This window comes from Cyanistes caeruleus, chromosome 16, assembly GCF_971803275.1.
Source record: "Cyanistes caeruleus chromosome 16, bCyaCae1.hap1.1, whole genome shotgun sequence".
NCBI lineage: Eukaryota > Metazoa > Chordata > Aves > Passeriformes > Paridae > Cyanistes > Cyanistes caeruleus.
The window spans coordinates 8392299-8407642 of NC_141716.1; the positions used below are offsets into that span (position 1 = coordinate 8392299).

Below are 15344 nucleotides of genomic sequence, written 5' to 3' on the forward strand. Positions count from 1 at the left end.
TAGAAGGTAAAATGTTCTTTTTAATAACATGGATGCCCACAACAGTAAATGAACAATCAACCATTCCTCAGTTTATTAAAAATTACAATGTAAAATTGCAATGATATGATGTTGGTGACCCTTTATCAGAGGAAGTGAAGATTTGTTTTGCTGATTATCTCGTTGTTTTCTATATAAGATTTCTTATCGTATTTTTTTCAGTTTATACACACACAGACCATTTCTTGTATATCTTCAGATTAGTTAATCACATTTACCATCTTAAAGGTCTTGATATCTACAAATTTATCACAGGAGAAATTAACAAGTAGATGTTTGGGACCCGCCTCAGAAGGGATAAGTTTAAACTTGGTACTGGATTTCTCACTGGCTTTCAGTGGTGGTATGCTAAAATAAAAAGAAACAGAGGGAAAATATAAGTTGAAAACAGGCTTATGCATCATGTTTGTTTCTTCACTAATCATCTTCCACCTGGAATAAGAACTCTTATCACTTCCAAGTAAGATGGCCATGAAAACACCACACATGGTATCTGATAAGTACTTAAAGACTCAAATCTATTCATTAAGGGCTCTCACAAATTCATTATGCAGTAACCCAGATAAGCCCACAAAGAAGGACATAATAATATGTGAGATAAGATTTCATGCAGAACAGAGGGTGTAAAACACATCACTGAATCATTACCACAGAATAATCTGAGACCACGGAGGATGTTAATACCAGTTCTTGAAATAGAATGGATTATAGCACCAAGAAAACCTCAGTGTTTACAGAGCAGGAAATTCTGAATGGAAGTTAAAAAGTCTTACACCAGTGTGTTTTCTAACTCTTGGAAAGTTGTTAATGTTTTTCCCTTATCCTGACATATTGTCTTGTCTTGCCTGAGGATAAAATTGTGTAGGATAGACAACATGAGATTGGTAAATTCCCTCAGGAGAAATTATAAATGATGGGATGAACCATTCCTAATTGCTCAAGTGCAAATGGCAATGTTAAATTGCTGTGTTTGTTTGTGTTTGTGTGTTCAGCTAAAGAGCAGGTTCCTATATCCCTGGTATTTTCCAGAAATAATTGCATTTGTGAGGATATGTTGAAATTTTTGTGTAATTTCTTGTTTGTACAGAATGAGGGACAGTCTGGAAATTTAATCTTTCTGTTTCAATTATAAAATACTGAAGGAAAAAGGGCAGAAAAAGATATAAAATCACCAAAGCATATAACAGGAAACTGGGATCTATAGTAAAAAAAAAAAAGTATTTTATTCCAGTCTTCTCAATCACTTTCTCAACATCATCAAATGGTTTCTTGACTCTCTTTATTAATCTCCTATGATAATTACTTGGTAGAGCTCTGAAAGCAGAGCTTGAAAATTTGTGTGCCTGTAGCTCTCATTTTGGAAAAAGCTGCTTGTCATGGTAGCTGTTCTGTAAAACCTATCCTCCTCAAACTGTGATCTGCTGTGTCTGGAAAAGCTGAGCATGGAGCAGACCTGGGTTTGTGCCTTTCAGAGGTCCCACTTTTGAGATCACAACCTGTGTCTCAGCAGTATTAATTTTATTCCTAAAGCCGAGACACTGCTGTATCTGCTTTTTACATGTATTTCTACCTGTTGCATATAAATACAATTTATTTACAATGCTGTGCACCCAGATTGGCCCCTGCAGTCCATTTAATAAAGTGAAAAAATTATCCTGGTTGATATATGTTGTAATTTGGGTAGGACTGGACAGAAATAGTCGTGTATCCTATCGTTGGCCTTTGATCAGAACAAGAAGGTGCAACCCCTCTGGCCTATAGCAGGATAGACAGCCTCAGCAACAATTACAGCTTGGGTAAGCATGAATTTTTTTCTGGAAGAGTGTGGTCCTGCTAGATAGGCAGGAAAACAAGTTCTGTCCAATTATGGCAGCAATTATTTGACCTCCCAAACCATGGAGCCAAAGCCCAGCCTAGATGAAGAGCTGGTTCATCACTTTGTGCTTTGTTCTGAGGTGTCACACTGAGTGGCCTCCCAGGTTACAACAAGAAGACAATGATGTCTCATCCCTGAAACAGTTCAGTTCCAACTCATCCATGCCCACATTCTTGCTCATGTGTCTTTGACAGCAGAAGGGAGACGTCTCTTGCACTCACCGTAACTCCAGGATTCCTTGGAGCAGGTCACTGCCCTCCACCTGCAGCACGCAGTCCTTCACCTCTGAATTGATTGGGTTGGTAAATGCCACTTCCACAACCACCTCTTTATTCACTTTTGCTTCACCATGTACCTGTGCAAAGAAAATGCTTGTGAGGGCAGGTCCTCAGTGTTCTTTCCTGTCTGAGCCTCTTCAGGCATCAGAAGAGGAGATATTATGAGAGGCTTTGATGAACCATGGCAGAATGTGAGCAGAACATTTTTTCAGGGAAGAAAGTGCTCACAAAGAACTCACTTTCCCTTTTCTCTGCCACTGCAGTTAGTTACAGCAAAGGGAATTTACCTGTATGTCGATGGCAGGATTGTCCAGGGTGATGTTTCTTTTCACAAGCACTTGCATCCCATCTTTTACATGACATAAAGCTGTGACCTGGATTGTTTTGTCTGTAGTTAACTGCTGCTGGTATTCAGGATACTTTATCTTAATGGGAAATTGTTTTTCTGGAAGGAAAAAAACCCAAAACAACTTGGTACAGACTTTTATAAGCCCACAGAGGTTCATATCTAACATTAGTATTTTCTTTTTATGCTGTGATTAGGACTAGGAGGGCCTTCAGCCATCACTGCCAAAATTAATTCAGGCAAATCTATCAGTTTGCTTTAGATAGATAGTGATTTCTTCAATGTTATCCCTCCTTCATTCACTGCCACTGTATTACCTGGCTCGTTTTCCCCCCTATTGCTCTGAAAAATGCAGCACCTGGAGCTTAAGGAGTTTACTGGTGCCTCTCCTGAAGTTAAATTACATATTAAGAAATGAATTCTTATTTCTACTTTTTGCTAATTACTTGAAGCCTAAGATTCATGCAAGACAGTATCAGTTGTGATTCAATGATCTTTCACCTCACATTGGAGATGCTGACATATCTCTTATCTCAGGCTCTTAATGGTAACATTTTCCAAAATGTGAAAAGCACTTGGGGACCAGACAGTGTGAAACATGCCTTTTTCTCAGCCTTTTCTATGTAGGGATTTAGGATTGCAGTTTGTTAGAGCTTTTTTCCCCAAGCTGACCTGCCTCCAATGCCCATTTACTGATAAAACCATTATGATTAAAAGGAATTTGAAAAATTACCTTCCTTCGGGGCCAGAGTAACAGATATGGAGTCCTTCCAGATCTCATTAACTGGTCTTCTGGTATACAGAGTACTCCATGCAGTCATATTTACATTTACAGCCTTAGCATCAGATTGTAAATTTTCGAGAACCAGAAGCAGGTTGAGATCTTTGCCAACTTCTAAAGAGCCAGTCACCTTGAATTTTCCTGAGATGTCAGGCTTCTGCTCAATTTCCTCTTGTTTTGGTGCTGTAGGATCAAATTTATCCCCCAGTCCTAGCTTCTTACGGGCTTTTTTAAAAATTTCTCTTTCTTTTGCAGAGCCTGTCAGGAAGAACCATGAAAATTATCCTCAACAGTTAACATGCATCTCTTATTTTTCATGGCTTCTAGAGACAAGCTAGCCAGGATGCAGTGTCTGTGCTTAGAGATAAACAGGCCCTCTGTTTTCCACAGCCATACCTTATTTTTTGGGTCTGCAGTCAGTAACATCACTGTCCTTCTAATAACATTTTTTTCTGATGTAAAATCTTAAGTTTAAAGTTTCTCTTTCCCCATTTCTATCCCTTTTTATGTCTATAACATTAAGAAAGGTGAATTTTTATTTGCTAGCACAGAGAAAGCCCCAAATGTTGGGCCAGGCTGATGGCACTGTGTGATGGGTTGAGTCTGGCAGGGAGCCAGCCATCCATCTCACTGCCCTTTTCCAAAGGAGGGGAGAGAGCTCGTGGATTGAGGTCATGGATTGAGGTAATGACAGTTTAACAGGAGAAGTGGAGGCTGCTCATGAGCCAAGGAAAAAGAGAAATGTAACATGGGGACAATCAGACCCGAAGGACTGAGGAGGTGCTGTGCTCTTGCACCCTTTGAAGGAGTTGCTTTTCCTGGGCTTAAGTGCTGATTTAGCTCAGGTTTGTGCAACAGGCTTTTTGTCCTGCAGACAAATAACTGGGCTGTAGCCTAATTCTCACTAAGCAGAGGCAGACAGTGCATGCAGATGGAACAGTGAACACTTTATTTGGAGATACTTGGACTTATTTAGGTCCCACGAAGCAATTCCGTATCAAAAAGGGCAAGACAGTTTTGGTTTTTTTTTACTTAGTACCTTTTCTCCCCTTTTCTGTAGGAATTGAATAAATGAAGTATAAATTCTGCTACTATTTTATAAATGCACTAAGAGATTTCTAACTGAAAATTTATGTACTTTTGGGAATGAAGCAGCTATGGGATCAGAAGAACCAATGGTTTTACCTTCCTCATATTTATAATCACTGGTGACATCTACACGATCATCTCTACCAACTGCCTTTGTACTGATGGAAGCACCAATTTCTGTGGACTTGGAGAAAATCAGATTTTTCTTTCCAGTTGCAGAGTCATAATTCCAGTACATGCAGTCTGCATTCACTTCTGCAAACACAAATGGGCCGTCGTAGTCCAGATCTACTTCTCCTTCTTTGATGGCGTGCCGTGAGGCAGGACCACACTGATAAATTCCTATGGCATCAAGGAAAAGGAATTTAGGCATCATCTTTGTCAATAAGCACATTATTAGACAGGTATTTATCACTGACTCCTGAACTGCCCAGTGCTGCTGCTCCATTCAAGCCCTTTCATCCACATAAACTCTCATACACGGCCAATCATCAATGTATCTTTTGTTTATTCTGAAAGTACACTTGATTTATTTTATATTATCCCTTCATTTTCAATAGCACTTGATACCTACATTGGAAATATAGGAATTGCTGTAAAAACTGTTCCTGGAATTCCTTTTTTTTTCTTAGCATCCACAGATCACCTGAAGCTTTTCTAATGCAACCAATAAATGTTTTCTTCTGCAACTCTTTCTGAGCAGGTTAACAATTTGCTTTAACAATGATTTTACTTTTTTAATTCTCTCTAAAACTAACTGACTTTATAAATTTTCAACATTAGTCCTGAAATAAAATTTGTGTACCTCCACTTTCTTCTTGGGGAGTTGCATCCAGAATTTGCCATCCACTGTATGAGGCCCCCAAGTCATTGCGTGTAAACCAGCTTTCATTCCAGACATGGAAATTCCTGTGTGCAAGAATGAACAAGGTAAGCTACTAGTACGTATTTGTGGATTCCTGTCCATCTCCTTTAATCAGCAATCTTAGTTACATGGATTAAATGCCTTTATTTGCACAGTTCTTATCTGAGACTCACCACTTCTACCTTGACCCTCACTGCATTAACTAGAAAGGTGCTGAAAATTCCATTGTGGAATAAATACAAATGTTCAAAGGCAGAAATCAAATTTGTGAAGTTATACAAGATGCCTTGAGCCTATTCTTCTCCAAAAGCTTTGAGCACATCCTTAGTTTTAGCTTTAGGTTTCCTTCAGTTATACATGTCATGTGTAGATAGAATGGGTCCAAAACAAGAAGGGGAATAAACAAGACCAAAACTGAGGGACTGCTTCTGCTCTTTGCTGAATGCAAGCTTGTTTGAACTGCATGTGATGCTTAATAGAGGCAGTAGTTAAATTACTTGCACTGCAACTGATGCCACTGCAAGAAAGCTGGTTCTGTTGAAATGTTACAGTTTAACGTGAATGGGTTTTGAAGAATGGCTTCAAACTAGGTGAAGTCCCCACTGTTTGATACATCCAGTGCAGTATAGAAAATTTTCAATCATCTGTGGCATCTTAACTGTAATTTTGCCTGCCCTGACTTCAATTAGCTGTTGCAATTAGCGTCACAGTTCTTTGTTTAACTGAGAAAGATTGAAAACACCAAGTTTTGTAGTATTATTTTGTAGCATTTTTTATTGATGCTTTCTGTGTGTGTAGTAGTTTATAAGGCAATTTTTAAGAAGATAAAGCATTTATCATTAGAATCTATGCTCTGCACTTGGAGAAACTATTGGCATTGATAAGCTCTGCTATTAAATATTGAGCCTTACCACACGCTGTCAGCTCCCCTCTCCAAATGATTTCCGTCTGCATCATAAAACTCGTCCACACGCAGATTTCCATCTGCATCATGGGCAGAACTGAAGTTTGTAATTGTACGAGTGGGAATCCCCAGACATCTCAGCACTAAAGGGTGAAGAGAAAACCACAGTCAGAAAGCAATATTTCATATTTACATGCAGGCTTCATATAGCATAGTAATGTCTTTAAAGGCTTCCATATCGGAAGTATTCTTAGTGCTTCTTTTAACAGGATCTGTGCAATGTCAGTCATGTGCATGACATAAAACATACCTGTAGTCAATACTGCTGCAAAAACCCAACATTGTCCGTATTTAACAGGTTTGAATCCTGATTTCTTCCAGCTTTGCAGGATTTCACCACTTCCTGTCCAGCTGCTGGGATTTTTACCACCCTCATACTTTCCACTCCAGTTTCCTAGCACCACCCCTTGGTCATCATTGGCGTTGACCTGAGAAGATATTCACTAAATTTATGATGAGGCAAATTAAGAGTTTACAACCTGTCTGAAAGGGCCCTGGGAGTTATAGCAAATGCCATATATATATATATACACATATATATACACATATATATATACATATATATACACATATATACACATACACATATTTATTTATTGATTTAATTAATTATATATGTTTATATTTACTTTTCTTTTTATATATATTTACACATATAATACATTTAATGTTTGTTTGTTTGTTTGTTTGTTTATGCCAACAGTCCTCTCTCATCAAAAAGGGAAAGTTCACAGTAGGCTGTGTAGTACACTTGGGGAAAGTGTGACCAGGAGGCTGAGAGAGCTTGTTAACCCCCTTTAATTATGCCTAGCAAGGCTGTGCCAGGAGTCCTGTCTCTAGTTTTGGGTCTGTCAGCTCAAGGGGATGTTGAGACACTGAAGAGGACCCACCAGGGACGGCTGCAAGATGCTCAGGGGTCCTGCACACACAATCTACGGGGAGAAGCTGAGATTCTAACCATTAAGAGATTAACCAGACAGAACTGGCCTAGTTCTGTCTGGTAAAGGTGGGTGCGGGGAATGTAAAACCAGTTTACATCCATCTGAATGTGTGTTCTAACTAACCTTTCTCTTTTATATACCAAGAGGCAACAGCAGAAAGCTGTAGTTTGGGAAAATAGTATTTGACATAAGAGACAAATTCCTCATTAGGAGGGTAGGGCAGCTCTGGACTGGTCACCCACAGAGACCACAAAACCTCCTTCCTCGGAGAGCTTCAAAGCAGCCTGGCAAATCCATGGCTGAGCTGATCTAGTACCCAGTAATTCCACTTCAGATGGGGGACTGGACTAAACACCTCCAAGGAACTGGTCCCTCAATCACCCCTGTCTTACATTTTTAGTTTGACTACTGGATATCAAAGTGATAAATGTCAGAACTGTCCCAGAGGAGATAAATCTGGCAGGCCCAGATCAGATGACCACATAGGCCCACACTTCACCACCCATATTGTCTGGTGCATACAGACAGAGGCCTAAAATTCTCTATGAAATGTTTTCATATTTACTTTCACTGACTACTTTTAAAGGATATTTTATGAACATGCTGCTTACCATTGCACTGAGAACACGGCCCAGGTACCTGGGGTCGTGTCTGTGAGACACATCCGTGACAGGATCCTGACGGTAGTATAAGCTTCGATCCATTATGGACAGGCAAATATTGAGGATATCTTCTTGAAACTGTGGTACAGAAATAAATCAGTGTTTTGAAAACACAGATTACTAAAAATCAGGATGCAGACAGCTGTATTAATGTTGGATGGGGTTTTTAAATCACTGATTGAAGTGCTGGAGAGCTCAGCCAGTCATCAACCATATCAAAATGTGGCCACAACAAACTCTGAAAATCAGAACTCACAGAGCTTTTCAAAACTTGGAATCTGTGGACTTGAGGCCTCTCAACATTGCTACAGTACTTTACTAAGTTAAGGCTACATAGTCTTAGTAAAGATATTAATGTTTCTGCTGGCTGCTTTCCAAGGCAGAACAGGGACTAGTAAATTACAAATCCTCGTATTGATCAGTGAAACAGGGCTTGGCCAAGTGCTGATTGCAACACCAGAGCTCTGCTCTTCAGAGATGTATGCAATGAACTGGAAAAACCAAATGACCCAGTTCATGCAGAAGCAGTGTCTGGTGTTTCAGTGCTACATTTACCTGGCCGAAGTTCCATCCAAAGCTGCTGATATGATTTTTATTGCCTGCAAAAATGATGCCAAACTCTTCTAGCACATATTCCTCACACTCAGCCTTGTTAGGCATGAACACATCATCACCTGAAAAACCAAAACAGAGAGATGTACAAATACAGCAGGCAAAATAAAACAAAACCTCAGGAGCCTTGCTCTCTGTCTATAAGGGTGCTTGCAGATATCCACCCTTTGCTGTTCTTGCTGCTATAAACAGATCATGAAACTCAGGATCTTCTACAATTAGAGAAAGAAGTGGGAGGTGTCTGAATGAAGATGGAGGCATGACACTGCCAAATCTGTGAGAAAATGGTAAATATGACTCTTTTCTTGGTTCTACAGAACCAGACACACACTTCTAAACTTGTGCAGAAGTAGGGAAGCTCTGTCAAAAGCAGAAGCTTATCTTTTAGAGCAATGAACTCTCCAGCATGTGCATGCCGCAGAGCTGATTTTATGTACCAGAAGATCCTAAGAAACTGTTAGACACCTTTTTCTGGTCACTGATACGTTATGTTGTCAATTTTCAGCTGCTATATTAGAGTATAGCTCAAATGGAGAATGCAAATACAAATGAAGCTAAAAGCAACTTAAGTCTTTAGAGGAAATCTGACATATTCATACCTGAAGACCAAGGGTTAAAAAGCAAAACAAAAGTGCCAAGACTTGCTGGAGAGGAGCTGCCACTTTGAACACCCAGCCTGTAGCGTCCAATGACAGCATTAGGTGGGCTGGAAATGGAGATGCTCACAGAGCTGGAGCTGCTGGACTGTAGAACTGCACTCCAGCCCTCCTTGCTCACTGTGCTGGAGATATCAAACGTGGCCAGGGTCTTGGTCGCTTTTGAGGGTTTTGGACCTTTCAAGAAAAATAAATAACATTTTTTTTCCCAGGCTTGCTGAAACAGAGATTCAGAGATGCTGAAACAGAGCTGAAACATCAACAAAGTCAGCAGGGATGTAACCCTCCCAACCCTCCCCTCAGGTGAATTTGTGCCATGCATTGGCAACTGAGGGAAGCTGTGGCTGAGGTGGGAGTAACACAACAAACACCTCACACAGTTTCATTGCTGTGTGAATGAGCATGTTGGCTCTGAGGTGTTCTCTTGCTGCTCTGTACTGCATCTTGGGCCAGAAGAATGTCCTGAGGCAGAACTATTCTCTGTAAAAGAAGCTGGGGGCCATACCTGTTTCTGCAATGAATATTAAGTTTTGCTCAGGCCGTTCTGTTCCATTGAAGGTGATAGTGAAGGCCTGTCCTCTCCTCACAATCAGTTCTTCACTAGAGAATTTACTTGTGTGGTGTTCTCTTGCATTTTCTTTCAGATGCCAGTTGGTACTTGGCTGCGTTGCAGCTAGAAAAAATGAGAAGAGCAAAAATGCTTGAGGGTACATCCAAAGAGGAAGGAGCACAAACACACTCTGAAGAATTGCTTATTCCTTTCTACAGGTAACTGGTACCCACATGAGGCTTCCATGAAAATTAGAAATAATTTATGTATGAACATTTTTTTCTTTAAAAGACTCCATTTTGCACAGGCTGTTAGAAGTTGTCTGCATAATTAAATATAGAAGCAGTAGTATATCTTGTACTAAAGAAAAATCAGAAAAGCATCTAAGAGGAGAGAAACCTGAGAGAATTGAATATTTGTGAGTTACTTGGATAAAAATCTGGCTGAACTCAATTAATTCTACCATTCTGAGATGGTGTCAGCCTAACAGAGGCACAGCCTTGCTGCCTCTGAATGAGAAATAAACCTGACTGAGCTGAGAAGCACTCGTGTATTTTTAGGCATGTTGTGGTCTCTAGTCCCATGATGTGTCACACAGCTGCCACTGTTGGAAGCACCTAACAGGAACATGTTGATGGACACTGGACTGTCATTTAGCAGTGGGAGAGACGGGAGAATTGGAGAGAGAACACTCCTAAAATATGCTGTAGAATGTTCTTGCATGAGAACTAGGGCTTCAGTCAGTGGCCAAAGAATAAACATCCAAGATTGGCTTGGATCTGACATCACTGGAGCCTATGGAGGGATTTCTAATAGGAGATCGTTTGATGGTTTAAATGAAGTGCAGAATAACAGAAGAAAAAGATTTTTTTCCTTCCCCTGCGAAGAGGGAGAATAGGAAAGAGTGAGGTGCTTAGGAGTGGAAAATTGTTACCCTGTGCCATTATTGAGTAAAAATACCATCATCTTATGTTCAACCAGATTTCTTAATGTAAAGGTTTTTTCAACATGATCTTAAATTTATCAAGTTCAGACAAGCCTTGAAATAACTATGTTGGTAGTTTAAGCTATGCAGTCACAGTCTAACAAATTCCAGAGGAATGGGGTTTTTTTTTTACGGTATTGAGGTGAGAAGCACGAATCATTTTTTCAGGAACATTACCTACTATTAAAAAATAATCTTCAGAAACTTAGCAGTGAAGCATATCTATTGTAGAACAAGCTGAGGGCTTGGGGAGGTTTGTCTTTAGAACAGTAGGAGCTGGAAAAGCAACCTAAGACCCTTTATAATCATTATTAAACTGGTCTGATTGCATATCTATAAATATTAGCATGTGAGCAAAAAACCCACCACACCACAGCAACAAAGAAACCACCACAAACCCCCCAGCCCCCCAATTTTTGTATCCTCTCTGCCTTAACTTCAGCCTTCAGCCTTCTCTGCTCATTGTAGTCTTCCTCAGCCTTTGCAGTGATATAACCCCAGAGTTCTGCTTTGCTTCTTTCTCTTATATCAGATCTGCCAGTCTGTTATTTGCACTTTTCTGACAACTCCAAATAGCTGCAGACTTTCCCTTCCTACTTGCAAAATACATTTTTATATCAGTTAATATGCCTGCACTGCCAAATCTTGTTCTGATAAGCTTGCTTTTCCCATGCACTCAAGTGAAAAAAATGCAGTTCCTATGAAAATCCTTCTCCTGACTTTCAATGGAAGAATTTTCTCTTACTTTTTTTTCTTGGGTCAAAACTCCTTAGAGAAGTAGTGACCTCTCAGTGTCCATTACAGAGCTGAACTTGAAGTATGGATGCAAGAAAGCAACGAAGAGCATCACAGGATGGGCTTTCCCCTTTCTCACCTTGGCCCATATCTGATCAATGTGTCCTCTGTATGCAGCTTCTGAAGCTCCCTGTGAATGGCCTCCTGTACTTCTGCTGCCTCAAGGAATGACTGGTGCCTTTCACTTCTTTAAAGTCTGTTTGCAAGATATTTCCTCTGGGGGTGGAGCTTGAGTAGCTGTCTTTGCCCCCAGCCTTGATCTGACCAGTGGGCCTTGAGGATTCACTTTCATCCATTTCCTCTCTCAGTCCTCATCTCCTCATCTCCTTTCCTTGCAACTTAACATCTGAAGCTTGGACAATATTTATTCCTAACAGTCTGGCCACTTGTTAAGAGTTTCTTAATGTATTTAAAAGTTATAAGAGCTTCAGCATTTAGTTTCTTTTCTTTCTGTTGTAGTGCTAAAGTTCTAGGAATAACTCCTCCTTGCAAAACAGTATTTTTAATACTTCATATTTACAGAGATGTTTTCTTTAAATTGATTCCCTAAATCTGTTGTTTTGGAGCTGGTTGTTTTCCTCTCCCTGCATTGTAGTAATTGAAAAACAATGACCAAGTTATTGTCTCTGCCCCAGGTCCAATCAGGGCCAAATTTAAAGATCCAATTTTTAATTTATCACATAGTTGCTGTTTAACCCTGTTCAACAGACAAGCACTCCTTGTCATATTTGCAAGTATATTTATGGCTTGTGATAGAATATCTATTGGTGCTTTCAGCTGATGCTCTACAATTTTTTCATAAGACATCTCTGACTGTGCTACTGGCAAAGCAAATTTATGCCCAGAAACTTCCACTTAAGTTCAAGGAGACCAAATTTTGCTTATGCTTTGCAGATGGCTCCACTTTGTGTTAAGAAAGAGATAAGACTAATTCTGATACTTTTATCAAACTACCTGTCAAATTTGATGAACTCAATGCACATCTACAGATGCCTCTCAGTGATACCCATCATGCTGGACTGGGCACAGCTGTACACATTCCCAGATTCATTGTTTTAGTTGTCTGGGCTCAGTATTCAGTAGCCAAATTGTTCTATTTTCTGGTTTGGATCATGTTTGGAAAATCTAGAATTGCAACTTGCTCAACCCATTTCATACACAGACATGTTTTATTCATGTTTCTTATAAATGGTGTTGTTAGAAGAAAGAGTTTTCACCTGGTTATAATTCAGACTGCTACTTTGACTTTCTGTTCATTAATTATATTAATCTTAACAGGGACCATAGAAGCCCAACTGTCATTTTAAAATTATAAGACTAATTCTTAAATTTAAAATGTCTTAGAATTTGATTCTAGTTTTTTGATGTTAAGACATACTCTCCTATCCATACTTCTAAATACTTTTAAATGGCACAAAACCAATTTTCAGAATAAATTTAAGATTTCAGCCTATCCTTGGATACACAGCAAACCCTTTTTCTTTGATAGGAAGATTAGTTAATGTTGAAAGAAAAAGAAGAACAGTCCATTTATGGTGGCAGACAGTATGTCAGGAAGAACGAGTTGTGGCTGTTGTGTCAGCTTCTGGTGTTTATTCCCAGCTCTGCCTAAGTTGCCTTGCGGGCCTCTGGTGTGCTTTGTTTGTAAAACAGATGAATGATACATACTGGACCTTTGGATTAAAGATTATGGGCAAAGGTTGAGAATGAAGGTTAAATTAATGAGAAATATTAACACTTGTCAGAACACGCAGTCAGTCAAGCACAGTCTGACCCAGGCAGCTTCCTCAGCAAGCAATGCTTGCAGAGCTTGAATGCCTCTAAATGTAGGGACTGCACAGGCAGGTGCTTGAAACTCTGTGGACAGCAAGAGAAGACTCTTTTGGACCTCAAAAAACTGAAGCTATGAACCACCTTAGTATATTGTTTCATGTACCCAGAAGGTATATCAGAATCATCTTTTGCAGGCTGGTCCTGTCATATAATTCATAACATCCTTTCCCAGTAATACCCAGATTTTTTCTCTCACCCCAGTAACTGTTAAAACATGAATATATAAGACTAAGAGTTTCAGCACTGAACAATGAAGGACATATGTTGACAAATTCCCCTCAGTAAACTCCTTTCTCTCCTTCTTTCCAGTGTTTTCTTTCACACCAACTCTATATGTATCCTCAGTGATACTTACATTTTATGAAATGTCACCTATTATTAATTGTGCTTTTGTTCAGGATGGAAAAGTAGTACCTATGATAATCTATCTGCTCCTGTATTCTGTCTGAGCTCAGCTCTTCTTTAACATATCCCTAAAGCATTGTGCTGCAACCACATAGCCATGACTCACTGGGACTGCCTCAGTGGACTTGATGATCTTACAACTCTTTCTCAACCTAAATGATTCTGATTCTGTGATTCAGTATCCTGAGGAGTCTGGGCTAGTCTATCTTTTATCACATCCCATTTTTGAATAATTAAGCAAGAAGTTCCATCAGCAACCCCACTCCTGCTATCCTAGATTCAGGAATTCTAGTGGTTTTCTGCAGCTATGCTTTATTTGTGACCCACACTAGGGAGACACCTGGGTCCCTGGGACACTGCTGTGGACTGGCTCACATCAGTTAGCCTTTTCAGGTCTAGAAACACCTGACAGACAATGGTCAGGTCCATATGCAAAACTATTTGGCCAAGATCTCTTCCAAGCCTTACATATTGTCCGAGACATGGTTCTCATTTTCTGTCTGCCTCTTCCACTCACATGCTTTAATAGCAGGGGCATTTGGAATGGAAGCTTGCAGCCTGCTGCAGCCTGAAGCCTTCCTGAAGTTCCTGGCTGTTCCTGAAGTTTGCCAACAGCCTTTCTTTGATGACAGCAGAACCTGGGACAGTCACCTTCCACAGTGGCTGTGTAAGGAGGGTACCCTTCTAGTTGGGCTCAGCTTCCTCTTGGAATCTCAGCTCATTCCAGATGTGACAGCTTATTCAGAAGGGAGGCTGGCAGTGACATAACAGTGACATGCACTGATGTGTGACCTTCAAAAGCTCCCACAGGACCAGCACACAGGAATAAGCCAAACTGGCCGTGCACAGACTGAGGTGAACCTCTGCTGGACTCTCCTGACAGCTCCCACGTAGTCACACAGCACCTATTATGTACAACCTATGATATTTAAATGTATTTCCCTACCTCTGCCACTCATGCACCTATCTCTTGCACTGGAATGGAATAAAGACATTATGTGGAAGTTTTAACTTGCAGCTGCTGCTGCACACTCATCATGCAGGAATAGCCCTGTGCAGGCTCCCATTACTGCCCTGCTCTGCTCCTGTCTTTGAGAACCCAGCGTGCTGTCCCATTCTGCGGGCAGGCGCTCCCAATGCTAATGCACAAACAAGATGCTTGCTGGTGTAACTCACACCTTAATTGTAATGACACTGAAGCTTAAAAGTGACAGGAAGAAGCTGAGATAATTATTTTCAATGTGAGACTATGGAACAAGTTGTCAAATCCTTAGTAGCAATAGTGGTGCTGCAGACTATCAAAACCTTTTAAAAACCAGGCAAACTTACAGGAACATTTTCAGTGTTTTTCCCTTTTCTTTAAGCATCACCTTCTGGATTCTGTTAAAGCAGGTCCATTGGAGACTGGCCCACAAATGCATAAAGATTTTCTGGGAAAAAAGGTGTGTCTGTCTGCAGGATGTGTGTCAGGGGATGGAAGGAGTGGGGAGAGAGGAAGAGAAGGAGTGAAAAAGCTCAGTGCACACACACACCTGCACACAAACCCTCACAGGTTTTTACATAAAAAATTGTGCCTGGTACCATGAGGAGCATCTTCATGCAGTTCTGACATCTCCAGCTGAGCCTGGGCTTGGGTATTTCTTGGACCTTGGGTATTTCACAAGCGA

General features: G+C 40.3%; 1 protein-coding gene across 1 annotated transcript; it reads right to left on the minus strand.

The window, feature by feature from the left end:
- Nucleotides 1–15344, minus strand: LOC111938196 (protein-glutamine gamma-glutamyltransferase E-like). Its single transcript, XM_023939834.2, has 13 exons — nucleotides 11519–15344; nucleotides 9615–9782; nucleotides 9053–9286; nucleotides 8397–8515; nucleotides 7791–7919; nucleotides 6489–6666; nucleotides 6186–6321; nucleotides 5215–5318; nucleotides 4506–4751; nucleotides 3273–3578; nucleotides 2481–2638; nucleotides 2137–2270; nucleotides 1–387 (listed from the first exon to the last, which is right to left on the minus strand). Exons 1-13 carry the CDS (start codon nucleotides 11526–11528, stop codon nucleotides 240–242), a joined length of 2070 nt encoding a protein of 689 aa, XP_023795602.1. The 5' UTR covers nucleotides 11529–15344; the 3' UTR covers nucleotides 1–239.

Excerpts from the sequence above, each read along its gene's own strand:
- LOC111938196 (XM_023939834.2), bottom strand. Across the intron at positions 8,516-9,052 it reads TTTTAACCCTTGGTCTTCAG|GTGATGATGTGTTCATGCCT; the intron begins GTATGAATATGT and ends TTGGTTTTTCAG. Across the intron at positions 7,920-8,396 it reads TTGGATGGAACTTCGGCCAG|TTTCAAGAAGATATCCTCAA; the intron begins GTAAATGTAGCA and ends TCTGTACCACAG.